Source organism: Rhincodon typus, chromosome 5 (assembly GCF_021869965.1).
Source record: "Rhincodon typus isolate 14 chromosome 5, sRhiTyp1.1, whole genome shotgun sequence".
NCBI classification, from domain to species: domain Eukaryota; kingdom Metazoa; phylum Chordata; class Chondrichthyes; order Orectolobiformes; family Rhincodontidae; genus Rhincodon; species Rhincodon typus.
Window position 1 is genome coordinate 90,057,807 of NC_063336.1, and position 15,922 is coordinate 90,073,728.

Here is a 15,922-nt window from a genome sequence, read left to right on the forward strand (position 1 = left end):
TCGCTGTTAAAGAAGGAATCTGGAGCTGCTACTGAGCTTAATTTAGAGACTCAAAAAAATTGATAAAATTACAGTCTGACATTTGGTGTGCGAACATTGAAGAAGGAGTTGTCAACTGTGCTAATAAGTAGCAATAACTGACGACTGTTACTTTCCTATAAGCTCAGCGGAAACTCAGCTTCCAGGTGCAAATAAGTCAAGGCAGTTATAGCAGAGCCTGTGAGAAGTTCATGCACACACACAGACACGTACAGACACGCGTGTGCGCACACACACACTCAACTCGAGAATGTTTTTGCATTTGTGTGGCAAGTTTAAAAATAAAATTAAATTGCTCTAATTAGTTCAGTAGTTTTAGTATGGTGTTCTGTAGCTGTATTTTACTTTGTCATTTTATGCATATTTTTAGACTCAAAATTTCTGATTTTGTTTTACAATTGTTCCAGCTCCAGTTTGTTCTAACAATAATCCAGACCAGTTTTGGCGTTATCTGGCCATGTGGATTTCCAAGTGGCTGGCTGTACTTCCAGATTGGATACATGATCTCTCTGATTATCCTCTTCACTAATTTCTATATTCAGGTAGGTTATTATGTTAGGCATCTGTTTAATCTGCACCCATTCAATGTGTACCACTCAATATTTTCAATTATGTCTGAAAATCTTGATCTAGGGCATGTGAGTCAAAATGATTTTGAGTGGTTTAGAACATAAGAACTAGGAGCAGGAGTAGGCAGTTCATTTACCATCTAATTCAATCCTGGCTGATTTCTCCACTTTCCTGCTTGCTCCCTGTAACCCTTTAACCTGTTATTAATTAAAATTTGTCAATTTCTTCCTTTAATTTACTCAATATCCCACTCTGGGGTAGTGAATTCCACAGACTTGTGACCCTTACAAGATGATCAGAGGATTAGATAAGGTGGACAGTGGGAGCCTTTTTCCTCGGATGGTGATGGCTAGCATGAGGGGACATAGCTTTAAATTGAGGGGTGATAGATACAGGACAGATGTCAGAGGTAGGTTCTTTACTCAGAGAGTAGTAAGGGCGTGGAATGCCCTGCCTGCAAAAATAGTAGACTCGCCCACTTTAAGGGCATTTAAATGGTCATTGGATAAACATATGGATGATAATGGAATAGTTTAGGTTAGATGGGCTTCAGATTGGTTTTCACAGGTCGGTGCAACATCGAGGGCCGAAGGGCCTGTACTGCGCTGTAATGTTCTATGTTCTACGTTCTTTGGAGAGAAGTAATTTCTCCTTGTCTCTGTCTTAAATCTGCCGCCCTTTAGGCTATGACCTCTCGTTCCAGATTACCCCATAAAGGGAAACATCAGTTCTCTGTCTACTTTGTCAATCCTCTTTAGCCTGTCATCTACCTCATTTAAATCACTTTTCATTCTTCTAGACTCTAGTGAGTATAGGCCTAAACTGTTCAACCTCTCTTCATAAAACAAACCTGTCATCCGGGTGGTGTGTATGTGGAATGAGCTGCCAGAGGAAGTGGTAAAATTACAATACTCAAAAAACATTTGGATTGGTACATGGTTAGGAAAGGTTTAGAGGGATATGGGCCACACACAGGCAAATAGGACTAGTTCAGCTTATGAAACCTGGTCGGCATAGACAAGTTGGGCCGTAAGGGCCTGCTTCTGTGCTGTATGACTCTGGAATAACCAATGAACCATCTCTGAACAGCCTCCAGTGCAGTTACATCCTTCCTCAAGTAATGAAGCCAAAGCTGTATGTAGTACTCCAGTTGTGGTCTCACCAATGCCTTATACAGTTGCAACGGTACCTCCTTACTTCTATACTCCATACCTTTAGCAATAAATGCCAAAGTTCCATTTGCAGTCCTTATTACCTTTTTGTACCTGCATACTAGCTTTCTACAATTCATGAATAAAACACCCAGATCCATGTGTTCTGAAGCATTTTAGGGTTTCTCTCCATTTAGATACTAAGTTATCTTTGTTGCTCCAACCAAAATCGATAATGTCGCACTCATCCACGTTAAACTTCAACTGTTAGACTTTGGCCCATTCACCTAAACTGTCCGTATCAATTTGTAAATTTCTTGTTTCTTCAGTTCAACTTACTTTCCCACCTATTTTAGTATCATCTGCAATTTTGACTATAGTACTTTCTGTCCCTGCATCCAAGTCATTCATATAGATTGTAAATAGTTGGGGCCTGGGAAACGAACCCTGTGGCACCCCACTAGTTTTAGCTTGTCCACCAAAAAGGACCCATTTGTCCTGATTCACTGCTTTCTGTTGGTTAGCCTGTACTGTATCCAAGCTGATAAATTACCCATAATCCCATGTGATCCTACCTTGTGTGTTAACATGTTGTGCAGCACTGTATCAAAATGTCTTCTGGAAGTCCTGATATATTACATCTACAAGACCCTCATTTGCTTGTTGCAGCTTTGAAGAACTGTAGCAAATTACTCAAACAGTTTGCCTTTCATAAAACCATGTGGACTTTGCTGAATTGTGTTTTGACTTTCCTGTTACTACTTTGTAATGGATTCCCACAATTTCCCAATGACAGACATTAAACTAACTAGTCTATAGTTTCCTACTTTCTGCCTTCCTCCTTTTTTGAATAAGGACCTTATATTAGTTTTGTCCAATCCACTGATACCTTTTCAGAATCCAGAGAATTTTGGAATATTCTAACCATTGCATCCACTATGTATGCTGCACTTCCTTTAAAGTGTTTATACGTACTTGAGATACATGTAAACAAACGTAATCCTTTAAGGATCAAAGAGGCCTATTATTTGTTGCTTGAGAGATATTAGGTTGTTTTGAGGGACAGATTTGACACAGATTTTCTTTATTCTGCCACCATCAACACATACTAATTTGTATTAATTGAATAATGATATCTAATAAGTTGTATTCATTTAAGCTAATCATCATACCAATTGTAAATAAATCACCTAAAATCATCATGTAATTGAAGACAAGAAAGCTACTTGACCCATTGTACAAAGTCTTTGTTAAAGCATCTAATGCTTTTGTTGTTTTTAGCTCTAATACTCTTTTCATACACTGTCTTTGTGTTGAAAATAATTCTGATATCAATTCTAAAGTTACCTTTTATTAGCTTTAACATATAAGAACATAAGAACTAGGAGCAGGAGTAGGCCGTCTGGCCCTTCGAGCCTGCTCCGCCATTCAATAAGATCATGGCTGATCTTTTCGTAGACTCAGATCCACTTACCTGTCTTCTCACTGTATCCCTTAATTCCTTTATTGTTCAAAAAAAATCTACCTTTTTTTTAAAAGCGTTTACTGAAGTAGCGTCAACTACTTCACTGGGCAAGGAATTCCATAGATTAACAACCCTCTGGGCGAAGAAATTCCTTCTCAATTCAGTCCTAAATCTGCTCCCTCTAATCTTGAGGCTATGCCCTCTTGTCCCAGCTTCACCTGCCAGTGGAAACATCCTCTCTACTTCTATCTTACCTATTCCCTTCATAATTTTATATGTTTCTATAAGATCCCCCCTCAATCTTCTGAATTCCAATGAATATAATCCCAATCTACTCAGTCTCTCCTCATAAGCCAACCCCCTCAACTCCAGAATAAACCTAGTGAACCTCCTTTGCACCCCCTCCAGTGCCAATATATCCTTTCTCAAGTAAGGAGACCAAAACTGCACACAGTACTCCAGGTGTGGCCTCACCAGCACCTTGTACAGCTGCAACACAACCTCTCTGCTTTTAATTTCAATCCCTTTAGCAATGAAGGACAAAATTCCATTTGCCTTCCTAATTACTTGTTGTACCTGCAGACCTACCTTCTGTGATTCATGCACAAGGACACCCAGGTCCCTCTGCATGGCAGCATGCTGCAACTTTTTACCATTCAAGTAATAATCCTTTTTACTATTACTCCTACCAAAATGTATGACTTCACATTTATTTACATTGTATTCCATCTGCCTGACCTTCGCCCACTCACTCAATGTATCTGTGTTCCTCTGCAAAGTTTCACAGTCCTCTGCACACTTTGCTCTGCCACTCATCTTAGTGTCATCTGCAAACTTTGACACCCTACACGTGGTCCCCAACTCCAAATCATCTCTATAAATTGTAAATAATTGCGGTCCCAACACCGATCCCTGAGGCACACCACTAGTCACTGACTGCCAGCTAGAATAGCACTCATTTATCCCCACTCTTTGCTACCTGTTAGTCAACCAATCCTCTATCCATGCTAATACTTTACCCTTAACGCCATGCATCCTTATCTTATACAGTAGCCTCTTGTGCGGCACTTTGTCGAAGGCCTTTTGTTAGAGCCATAGAGCTGTACGGCATGGAAACAGTCCAACTTGGCCATGCCAACCAAGTATCTGAAATTATCTACTCCCATTTGCCAGCAGTTGGCCCATATCCCTGTCTACCATTCCTATTCATATACCCATCCAGATGCCTTTTAAATGTAGTAATTTTACTGGCCTCCACCACTTCCTCTGGCAGCTCTTCCATACACCCAGCACCCTCTGTTTGAAAAAGTAGCCCCTTAGGTCCCTTTTATATCTTTCCCCTCTCACCTTAAACCTATGCCCTCTGTTTTGCGCTCCTCTATACTGGAGAAATGACCTTGGCTGTTCACCCTTTGGCTGCCCCTGATGATTTTATAAACTTCTATAAGGTCACCCCTCAGCCTCTACTGAGTCAAGGAAAATAGCCCCAGCCTATTCAGCCTCTCCCTATGGCTCAAACTCTCCAACCCTGGCTACATCCTTGTAAATTTTTTTCAAGTTTCGCAACACCTTCCCTACAGCTGGGAGACCAGAACTGAACACAATATTCCAAATGTGGCCTAACCAATGTCCTGTTTAGCCGCAACTCGGCTTCCCAACTCTTATACTCAATGCACTGACCAATAAAGGCAAGCATACCAAACACCTTCTTCACTATCCTATCTAACTGCAACTCCACTTTCAAGGAACTATGAACCTGGACTCCAAGGCCTGTTTGTTCAGCAACATTCCCTAGGACTTATCATTAAGTGTGTAAGTCCTGCCCTGATTTGCCTTTCCAAAATGCAGCACCTCACATTTATCTAAATTAAACTCCATCTGCCACTCCTCGGCCCTTTGGCCCATCTGATCATGGTCCCGTTGTACTCTGAGGTAACCTTCTTGTCTGTCCACCACATCACCAATTTTGGTGTCATCTGCAAACTTACTAACCATACCTCTTATGTTCACATCCAAATCATTTATATAAATGATGAAAAGCAGTGGACCCAGCACCAATCCTTGTGGCACACCACTGATCATAGGCCTCCAGTCTGAAAAGCACCCTCTGTCTTCTACCTTTTGAGCCAGCTCTGTATTCAAATACCTAATTCTCCCTCTATTCCATGTGATCTAGCCTTGCTGACCAGTCTACCATAAGGAACCTCTTCGAACACTTTACTGAAGTCCATATAGATTATGTCCACCATCCTGCCGTCATCAGTTCCCCCTCGTTACTTCCTCAAAAAACAAGTTAGTGAGACATGATTTCCCATGCACAAAGCCATGTTGACTATCCCTAATCAGTCCTTGCATTTCCAACTACGTGTAAATCCTGCTCCTCAGGATTCCCTCTAACAACTTGCCCACCGCTGATGTCAGACTCACCGGCCTATTATTCCCTGTCTTTTCCTTACCATGTTTCTTAAATAGTGGCACCACATTAGCCAACCTCCAGTCTTCTCGCACCTCACCTGTGGGCTATTGGTGATTCAAATAGCTCAGCAAGGGGCCCAGCAATCATTTCCCTAGCTTCCCTACCCAATTGAATTTAAAGTCATTTTGTGGATTTATCTTTATTTTCTGTTAACTATTTCATTTACCTTTTCAAGATCAACTCCTATACGTTTTCTTTTAATTCTAACACATACAAAATCTAAAAATTCTAAATCAGTTCTCACAACCCATATGTTTGATACTAGCAACCAAATTTATGCCTGTTTTCTACAGTGCCTCCAACCATTGTAGGTAGTCCTGATAATCCATCTCTTGAGGCTTGGTGCACCAGTTATGGGTCTGACATAAGTATAATGAGATTTGAGCAAAGCTAGCTCTGACAAAAAGGGTCCAGACCCGAAACGTCAGCTTTCCTGCTCCTCTGATGCTGCTTGGCCTGCTGTGTTCATCCAGCTCTACACCTTGTTATCTCAGATTCTCCAGCATCGGCAGTTCCTACTACCTCTGACTTCTAGTCTGTTCTTCTGGCCATTTAAATCCTCTGGGCTTTGCTAATTGTTGCTCTAATTGTTGAAATTTTCAACATTAAGTCTACTAAATGACCTCTTTCAACTTGACCTTCAACATCATCCGTGGAATGCCGAAGGTAACCATTTCCTTTTTTACAAGTAGTCCTTCATAGTTGTTTGTGTTTAATTCTGTCTTACAATTAAATATTTTGTGCAACATAATCTTTAGTTTCTGACCTGCCTCCCCTGATTCCACTGCCCATGCTGTTTTGATACCGTCTGTACATTTGACCAATTTGTATTAGTTTTATGAATGTAAATCATTGTTGTAAATTAGAGACTGGTGTGGTCCCCAACACTGAGCCCACGGGTACTCCCAACCTCTACGCTGACATAGAGTAATTTCTAAAACAAATGCATTTTCTACCCTTGAGCTGAATTCTAAATCATCCCAAGAATTTAATTTAGATCCTCGCAGCTTTTATCTCACTTGACAGCCTTTGATCTAGAGCTTCGCCCAAGTCTATTTTGAAAGTGAAGGGACATCACATTGTAGGCTCTCAGCTCATGCAGTATGATACTTCATCAAAAGGAATTTGGCCTCTCATTTAGAATTTTCCCCTCTAGAAATTATCCGGGAGATCCACTTGGGCAAGAGGGAAGACGGACAGACTTCTAGATCCTGCAGAATACATTTCTACCAAACTGCCCCATTGATCAGGCAAACGATTAGTTACAAATTCACAAGCACAGGTTAGAATTATTAAAAACATTGGCAATAAACATGTATGGGGCTTCTCTCTGTCTCTACTGTAGTTCTGGTGAGAGACTAGTGAAACCCCACAAAACAGTGTGACCTAGTTATTCTGGTCTGTACCAGATTAGTGACTGTTTAAACAGTGTTGCAGTGGGAGAGCGGAGGATCTCAACAATTTCACAGCAATAATAGGGTTGAATAGAATAGCCTTTATTGTTACATGAACTCGAATGAGTGCAGTGAGAAGTTAGCAATGTCGCCACTTGGACGCCATCTTAGGTACAGGATACAGAATTGAAAGAGTATAAAAAGAAGTCTAGCATAGGAATGCAAAGTTTTAAAAAGCACTGGAATTACTCAAAGTCCAGAATAAGAATAGAAGTATCTTTAAAAAGTACTCTAGTTACAGTCCTTTTCACTGAGTCCATGACCATTGGGCTTCAGAACTTGAGGCCTCACTGCCTCCTCAGGCTGGCCTCTGGCCCAGGACCCGCTGCCAGGACTCGTCTCCTGGGCCAGCCTGGACTCATGACATGCAGTGTATAGTCCAGCAAAGAAGTACTGGCGTCAAAATAATGATGTTTAACTTACATAATGCATGACCAGATCCCAGGTAATCTCGGAGCATGTCATATCGACCCTGTCAGGAAAGATTTCAGATTACTGGTCTCTAAGCTCTACAAAGAAAGCCTTTCATTCTGTTTGTTTTTTCAAAACAGTTTTGGTACTTTCAAATTTGGCATCTGGAATGTGAGGTCTTGACCAGAACACAGATCAATTTTGTTTTTGAAGCCGCCCTCTTCAGATTTTCTTGCGGACTACTGTTTGGTTTAGAGGAGCTTTATTTTGGTTTTCAGGTGCTCCTTTTCATTATTGTTAAAGCATTTATTAGGGGATATAATCCCGAAATAACAATAGCTTCTGAATTTGTGTTGACATTTGGAATATTGGGGCAGTTGCACAAAACTGGAAAAGTTCAACTACCCTTTTTACTGCAGGTCACATTTCAATCATAGGTTTAAATGTAACAATTCACATAGCACTCATTCTATTAGTATCCACAACAATTCCCCCACCGGCTGCTTCTGAACTAATAAGGTCTTAAGCTAAAGATTCCACATTCATTTGGATGGAATTCAATACCTCGGTGATTTCAGGTTTCCCTGGCTTCTCAATAGCTGAGTGTTCTTCTGTTGACAAGTTCAAACAGTACGCGTCCTTAGCAGCGTCCATCGTAACACTGCTGTTTGCCTTCTCCCTCCTATCCCTTCTCTTGCCATCTTTACTTACAGACTCCACATCTTCTAACACAACCTGGGTTACTCCCAGACACAGTAGCCCCATTCCCAGCCTCATCGTCGGCCCCCCGCTCACTCACTCTACGTCCTTTCTTTCTTACTCACTGTCTGATCACATGGTGTTATCTCTTTAGCGTTTGTTGCTGGTAGTGAGCCTATCGGCAGTAAATGCAGGAGGGAACCGGTGTGTGACGGTTCAGTAATAACTCCCTGTTCCACGTACAGGGCAATTGGTTGGCTCTGTGATTGAATTCTTCCAGGTGTCCTGAGGGTTTCATGTATGAATTCACCTGCATTCCTGTATTGTGAGCACTGCTCCTGAAAAAGAGGGTGCTCTCCAAGTGAATAGCTAGGCCAGATTGTTTGTGATGTCGACTTGTCTATAAAATAATAAGCAGAATCGACTCATCTGATATAATATCTGTATAATACCTCACTAATTCATGGTTAGTTCCTTGCTATCCAAGTTGGAGAGAATTGGGCTCTAATTTTAACTGCCTGACGGAAACCAAGCAGGAGGGTCCCGACCTGAAACGTCAACTTTTCCTGCTCCTCTGATGTTGCCTGGCCTGCTGTGCTCCTCCAGTTCCACAGTGTGTTATCTCTGACTTCAGCATCGGCAGTTTTTACTATCTCTGAGGAGGGTGGGAGAGGGCTGTTAGAATAACTCGCTGATCCATCTTCCTGCCATGTCCTGATCTTCAGTTTCTAACCCTCTTCCCTCGCTCAGTAATTTTAGTTGAAGGCTGGGGTTGGAATTAATTGGAGGCTTGGATAGTGGTGATGCAGAGAGAGCCCAAATGATCAAACTGTCATGAACCAGGTAGTGGGAGAGGTCCGGAAGGTAAACTTAAAGTTTTACTTTGGGCTTCCCTGTGGAATAGGAATGCTTCTCGGAGCCTCATGCTGGAGATTTGGGCCTTGGTTTTTTTCACTTCCTTCCAGACCCTGGTGCCTCCTATGAGGGCAAGTTGGCCCAGAGTCATGTCCTGCCTCCAGAGCTCTACCCTGCCCCTCGGTCAGTTAGTGGGTCTGTTTGGGTGTTGACTGGGACTTTGCAAACTAAGCTGTGCAGTTAAACACAATTTCTGCTAAAATTGAAATCTTAAATATCATTATCCAGGTCTGCAAATACTTTTGTCAAACCTCTGTATAAAACGTTGTGTATTTCTATGTAAAATGTAAGACACTGGTGAGAGGATATAATTGTTCTTTATATATGATGAGATTGCATTAAAAAAAAGTTATCTATGCCCTTAAGAAAAATTGCTTGTATACAAGATGCTTATTCATTAGAATTGCCTACAAGTGGGCTCACTGTGCTATGCTTTGCAAAAGAAACTCCATTCATTTCTTTGCTCTTTTGTATTTGAACAATTTCAGACCTACAAGAAAAAGAGTGCTTTCAAAAGCAAAGACTGTCTAAATGGTTCTACAATAGCTGCGAATGGACACACAAACGGCCTTTCTACACAGATGGATCATTATTCAGAAAAGAAAACTCATTAAGATCGATCCCAGGGCTAGAACCGCGTTTGTCAGCACACTAAAATTTTCGTGATGTTCTGAGGCAATTTCAAAAGTTACCAATGTGTTAACTATATCCAGTCTGCATTATATAGCCATATAGGGTAGGGATTTGGAATTGAATATTGTTGTGATCAATAGAAAAATGAATTTAGAGAAACGTCCATATATGAAAGCGTATCTAAGTGATAGAAAGGTATGGAAAATGATACCAACCCTATATAGTTTCAAAAATGGTAGGATATTTCCTAAACTAGAGCAATGGACCCCAGTGTGAATCAGGTAAAATGTGGTTGATTTTAGTTTACAATACTGTTGTTGCCTTACTGCTTTTTTGTGTGTTAGGTACTGTCTTGTACTTACTTTAATCTTAAACCATATTTATATGTTTCAACTGAAATGTATTTGGCACAGGGTGTTGACCCACATGCCTTAGTTTTAGCTAAAGTTGCAATGCTGCATAATTATTATGTTTTAAATGTTCGATAATCCATACCTCTTTCTTGATTATAAATAGTTGACTTGCTTGTTCTAACAACATAAAGTAGTGTTGTGTTGCTGCCACCGTGTAGGAACAGGTAACTGAGAACTGCATAGACATGTTTGACACAGTCAATTTCTCTTAGTGCAATGACTGTCCAACAACGGACAGCTGCTCAGCATATCCACCTTATGCCTCCAGTTTGATTGAATGGTCAACAATTGAGTGAAACTCTTCTCTTTCCACTGTTGCTCCTGGACCAAGTTCCAAGTTAGTAGTCCCTTCATCGTGCGCACCTTGATATTGGCCCCAATCGCTCTTCTCAGGAATTTCCACAATTGTTTGTTCATTGAGACAGTTTGCTGTGTTACTGCAGAATTGAGGCTGTAGTTTAATAGCTACCCAGACCTTCTACATTTGTGCAAAAGCTGAAAGTCTTGCGTGCAGTTGAGATTTTTTTTATAAAGTTGGAAATGCAGAGTACTCCGATAAAGATCTGGGAGAGAGAAAAAAGTTTTTGTTTCCGTTGCTGATTGACCTACTTTGTATGTTCAAGATTTTCTCCTTTTAATTCAGATTTCCAGCATTCCTTTTTGTCAAAAAAGAATTTTGTGCTGTTGACCTAAGCTGAGACACACTTATATTACAAGGGTACACTTTTCCTATTTTGAAGGGTTTGGTTGAAGCCTACTTGTGGCACACCATGCAAAAATAAAGGATATGAAGTAACTTAATGATGTTGTTATACTTACCTGTCTCATGTGAGTGAGGTGAATTAAATATCGAAATTGTACCTTAGTTGCTGTGGCCAGATTGTGTGATGTACATGTTTGTGGTCTTGTTACATCCAAAATGCAAATCATTTCTGTGCGTATACTGATGTTTCTGTGACGTAGTGTTGTGTAAGTGCAGCAGCACTATTAGTTTATGAGGAATTTGAGACTCTAGAAGTAAGTGTGACATTTTTCACTCCGTACACATTGAAAATATTTGCTGGCTGGAGTCCTTCAGCTTTTTTGTGAGGGGTGAACTTGAATTGGTAGGTAGATAGAGAGCTTTCATTACATGAGAATGTCTTGATTACCTCTTGATTCTGGGGCAGCAGTTATCTCTTTAATTTGGCAGTAAAAGCCATGGATGAGTAGCTAAAAGAAGTGCAAAGATTCCATACCTACCAGAGATGGACTGGAAAACATGCTGTAATTGAAACAGATTTAAGCTGTAGTACACACTGGAAGGTTGATTTTTTTTTTCTCTCTTGTGTCTAAATAATTTAATTTTAAAGTTGCAGTGAATATCGGTATTTATTAAAATGAAGTAATCTTTGTGTGAGGTATCAAATGAGTTTAAAGTATAACATTTATGCAGCAGTGTCACTTTAAATAACTTGTGCAGTTACACATATGCCTTAAAAATAAATTGCAGGGTCCAAGGTTTTGTTGCAGGCTTAACCAATGGTTTAAGTGAGGTCAGTGCAAAAGCAAGAAAGTTCATGTAATTTCTAATTTGCATTAATCAGCAGTATGGTGACCCTAATTCTCTTATCCATATTTGAATTAAATGTTCGCTAATAATCAGTAAGTCTCAAATGCTTCAACATTACATTAACAGGTTTGGTGATATACTTTCAAATGAACAACACATCGATCTTTATTACTAATGAGTCAGTGTCATATCTAATGAAATATTACCCCTAACTATTAAAAAAAATCCTGATCCCTTTAATTGGATGTATTATTTTTGATGGTGTTATATATTGAGTGAGTCTTTGGCCATGGTGACTCTAGTTATGAACATTTCAGTGAAATTGCCATGCTATGTCCAACCCATACAAGGAATGTAATTGGTTCACGTGGAGTGTGAAGCAGCTTCTTTTGCCATCCTATCTAGTACTGAGTTTGCACACCCCACCTATAAATCCTGGGATGTAAGCATTAGCTGAGGCTAAGGCAAAAGTTACGGCAGTCAGTCATTGTCCAAAATGTAGAAGACAGTTTCAGATTTTAAAAAAATTACAAAAAGCATTAATGAAGCTGCAATCCATTTTCTAATATGATTCAGTTTATAGAAAGGTTTACCAATATTTTATGCATTTGGGTAAAAAGTCATTGAAACTACATGAAAATACCGTTTTGGTGTTTCTAGTCAATCAATCTATTCACTTTGTGAAAAAATCATGAAAGGTACTTGTTTGGTCAGGTGACAGTACATTTTACTAGACTTAGTACAAAGAGAATAGCCAGTGTACATTTTTTGGTTCCACTTTTAACATTCATAATGGGAGCAAAAGGTTTGAATATGGAATTATCAATGGTTAACTTCCTAAGGAGCCAAGGTCTCCTGATTACATATAGGGTTTGAGGTTGCTTTAAATGCTATAAAGTCAAGAATCGAAGCCTGACTGTGAATGCTTACACAGTGCAATGTGGAACAAGAATGCACATACATACAGACTAAACCATTGGATATCAAAGAGCAGTACCTTTAGATGGGCCAGAATATGCAGCCAATGTTGAGACTTGCTTGAATTGCTGAAGCACTTCGTTTCTTTTCAAATGTTTCTGCAGAGTAACCATCTCGTATTCTTCAGAGTTTTTCATTAGTTCCCCCGCCCCCATATTTCAAAAGAAAGTAACCACTTTGTTTGTGGGGCTTATTTGAAGACTGCGCTACAAACTTTAAGTAAAGCCGTTCTTACTGAAGTATAACATTCTGTATCCCTTTTCTCATACAGGCACTGAATTTTTCAGTTAATGCTGCTCTCAAATGTCAAATTACTTTTTTTTAAAAAAAATAAAACTTTAATCATGAGTGTGCTGGTAACCTGTGTCTGAGTAACTTGTACATTCATCAGTTGTAACAGCTGCAGATGGACTCAAAGTTCACAAAATTAAAATCTTTACTAAACTTAGAATGTTGTCGCAGTCCATTTATAACTTGGTGATATGCATAACACATGCACACGGACAGTTTACTCCCACTTAAAAGTGTTTCTGCTACCACATACTAAAGATCGTGTTTATTGGTCTCTTCATTACTGCTGTGGAAAGCAATCCTGACTATAAGTGCCAACAGTGCTGTACAATAAATAAATCTACTTCCAGGGATTCTGTGAACCATCTGCAGAAGCAGCGTAGCTGGCTGGAAACTGAATAATCAAACTGCTCTTTTTTCATAACATGTTCTTCAACTTTGGGAGTGATCTGGCAACTGCATAAAAAAAATAGCAAATCACAACATTTGGATAACAGTTGATGTAGAGGTTTCATTATGATGATCACTACTGGTCTGTACAAAGGGACGTTGTTTTGTTAAGGATCAATAGTTGTACAGACTCAGTAGTTATATTGGATATTCCCTGAACATGCAGAGATTGGGATGCACAGTTAACCAGCACTTATTCATTGCAAAGGAGGCAGTATACATGCTGTTTATTGTTTTAAATGCTTTCAGTGGCATTATCTCCTCTGCTGATTGGCTGATGCATCAGTGTGGTGTATGGCAGGTATCCAGCTGCTTAAAGCTAGCAGCTCTTAAAGGGGAGATGCATTATGGCCGGAAGCGAGTCCAATCTGTGAAGGGAGCTCCAAGATTTTGAGGTACCACTGGAGGCGTTAGTAAATGAGATAGGAAACAGGGGAAATGTGTTTCTATAGGGGCCAAGGGCAGGGGTTCTTTCAGATATGTGCCCCAAAAACAATGGGTGCCGATGCTCATTGCTCAGGTGTTGGGTATGGTTCAGTTAACCTCATGATGAAATCATCGTCAGAGAAAAGCATCTTTAAATGCCACAAATTACAAATAACCTCAGCCAACTCCTTAATGCCACTATCACTATCAGGTCAGGACTTTCAACTGACAATCACATAACTCATAATCTTCGCACTCACATGTCACAGCTTTGACGTGCTGTCAGCTATTCAACCACAAAAGCTTCATCACCCAATGGATTTCACAACACTCGGTGAACAAGTCTCTAACACAGGATAAGGTGGTTCACAAGTGGAAGAAGCAAGGGCTCCCCAGAAAGAGTCAGGTGCAACTACACATTCAGGCCTACGTTTTTTGGGGCATTAATTGCTAAGGCCGTGGACAATGATGGAGTTGCTATTGAAGGCCACAGTCGTTCTCATACCTAATCCTCACATTCTGCCTGCCCCACCTCCCACACTGGTTTGTTTCTCATGCTGTAAGCATATGTCTCATTTCAACACCCTTCCCACACCAAAACCAGGTCCTTAGGTCTTTCCCCTTTCAGATATCCAACCTGACCAGATAGTGGCAAAACTTCAATGAGGCAGTTATGGCCAATATGCATTTAGTCAGATATGGTCACCAGCAATGGCTCAGTTAATAGCAATCGTGTGACTCTGGGTTCAACTCCTACTCCAGGGGAGTACACAAGCGGACTTTCCAGCGCAGTGCTGGAAGACAGCTGCTCTGTTGGAGATGCCATCATTGGCATCAGGTGTTAAGCCAAAATCCCCGTTTGTCCTCTCGTATGAATGTAACAGATCTCTTGGCACCATTTCAAAGAACAGCGTATGAGTCATTTGTTCTTGATGCCCTTAACCTTAAGTCCAGACTCCAAGAACAGATTATCTGACCTTAATCACATTGCTGTTAGTAGGAGGCTGCACTGACCAAATTGGCTTCCCTGCTTCTTGCATTGCGATGGTTTTTGACTGGTGTTACATTCGAGTCATAGAGTCATACAGCGCGGAAACAGACCCTTCAGTCCAGCTCAATTGTGTTGACCACACATCCCAAACTGACCTAGTCCCATTTGCCAGCTTTTGGCCCAAGACCTTCTAAACCCTCCCCTATTTGTCTACCCATCCTTTTAAATGTTGTAATTGTACCAGCCTCCTCCACTTCCTCTGGCAGCTCATTCCATACACGCAACACCCTCTGGCTGAAAAAAGTTGCCCCTTCGGTGCTTTTTAAATCTTTCCCCTCTCACCTTAAACCTATACCCTCTAGTTTTGGACTCCCCTACCCTGGGAAAAAGACCTTGGCTATCCACCCTATCCATGCCCCTCATGATTTTATGAACCTCTATAAGGTCACCTCTCAGTCTCTGATGCTCCAGGGAGAAATAGCCCCAGCTTATTCAGCCTCTCCCTTTAACTCAAATTTTCCAGTCCCGGCAACATCCTTGTAAACCTTTTCTACACCCTGTCGAGTTTAACAACATCCTTCCTACAGAAGGGTGACTAGAATTACACACAGAAACATAGAAGATAGGAGCAGGAGGAGGGCATTTGGCCCTTCGAGCCTGCTCTGCCATTCTTCATGATCATGGCTGATTGTCCAACTCAATAGCCTTAGCCTGCTTTCTCCCCATAACCTTTGATCACATTCGCCCCAATGCTACATCTAGCTGCCTCTTGAACACGTTCAATATTTTGGCATCAACTACTTCCTGTGGTAATGAATTCCATAGGCTCACAACTCTTTTGGTAAAGAAATGTCTCCTCATCTCCGTCCTAAATTGTCTACCCCGAATCCTTATACTGTGACCCCTGGTTCTGGACACACCCACCATCAGGAACATTCTCCCTGCATCTACTCTGACCAGTCCTATTAGAATTTTATAAGTCTCTATGAGATACACTCCCTCATTCAT

At 40.7% G+C, this 15,922-nt stretch overlaps 1 protein-coding gene across 2 annotated transcripts in view; it reads left to right on the plus strand.

Moving 5' to 3' along the window:
- Positions 1–13,204, plus strand: part of elovl5 (ELOVL fatty acid elongase 5) — a 99,746-nt gene extending 86,542 nt beyond the window's left edge. For both annotated transcript variants that reach the window (XM_048597159.1, XM_048597160.1), the window contains exons 7-8: positions 447–581; positions 9,669–13,204. In XM_048597159.1, the coding sequence (XP_048453116.1) occupies positions 447–581; positions 9,669–9,794 (261 nt within the window). In that variant the 3' untranslated portion in view covers positions 9,795–13,204. The remainder of the gene's footprint in view (positions 1–446; positions 582–9,668) is intronic.
- Positions 13,205–15,922: the final 2,718 nt, after the last annotated feature.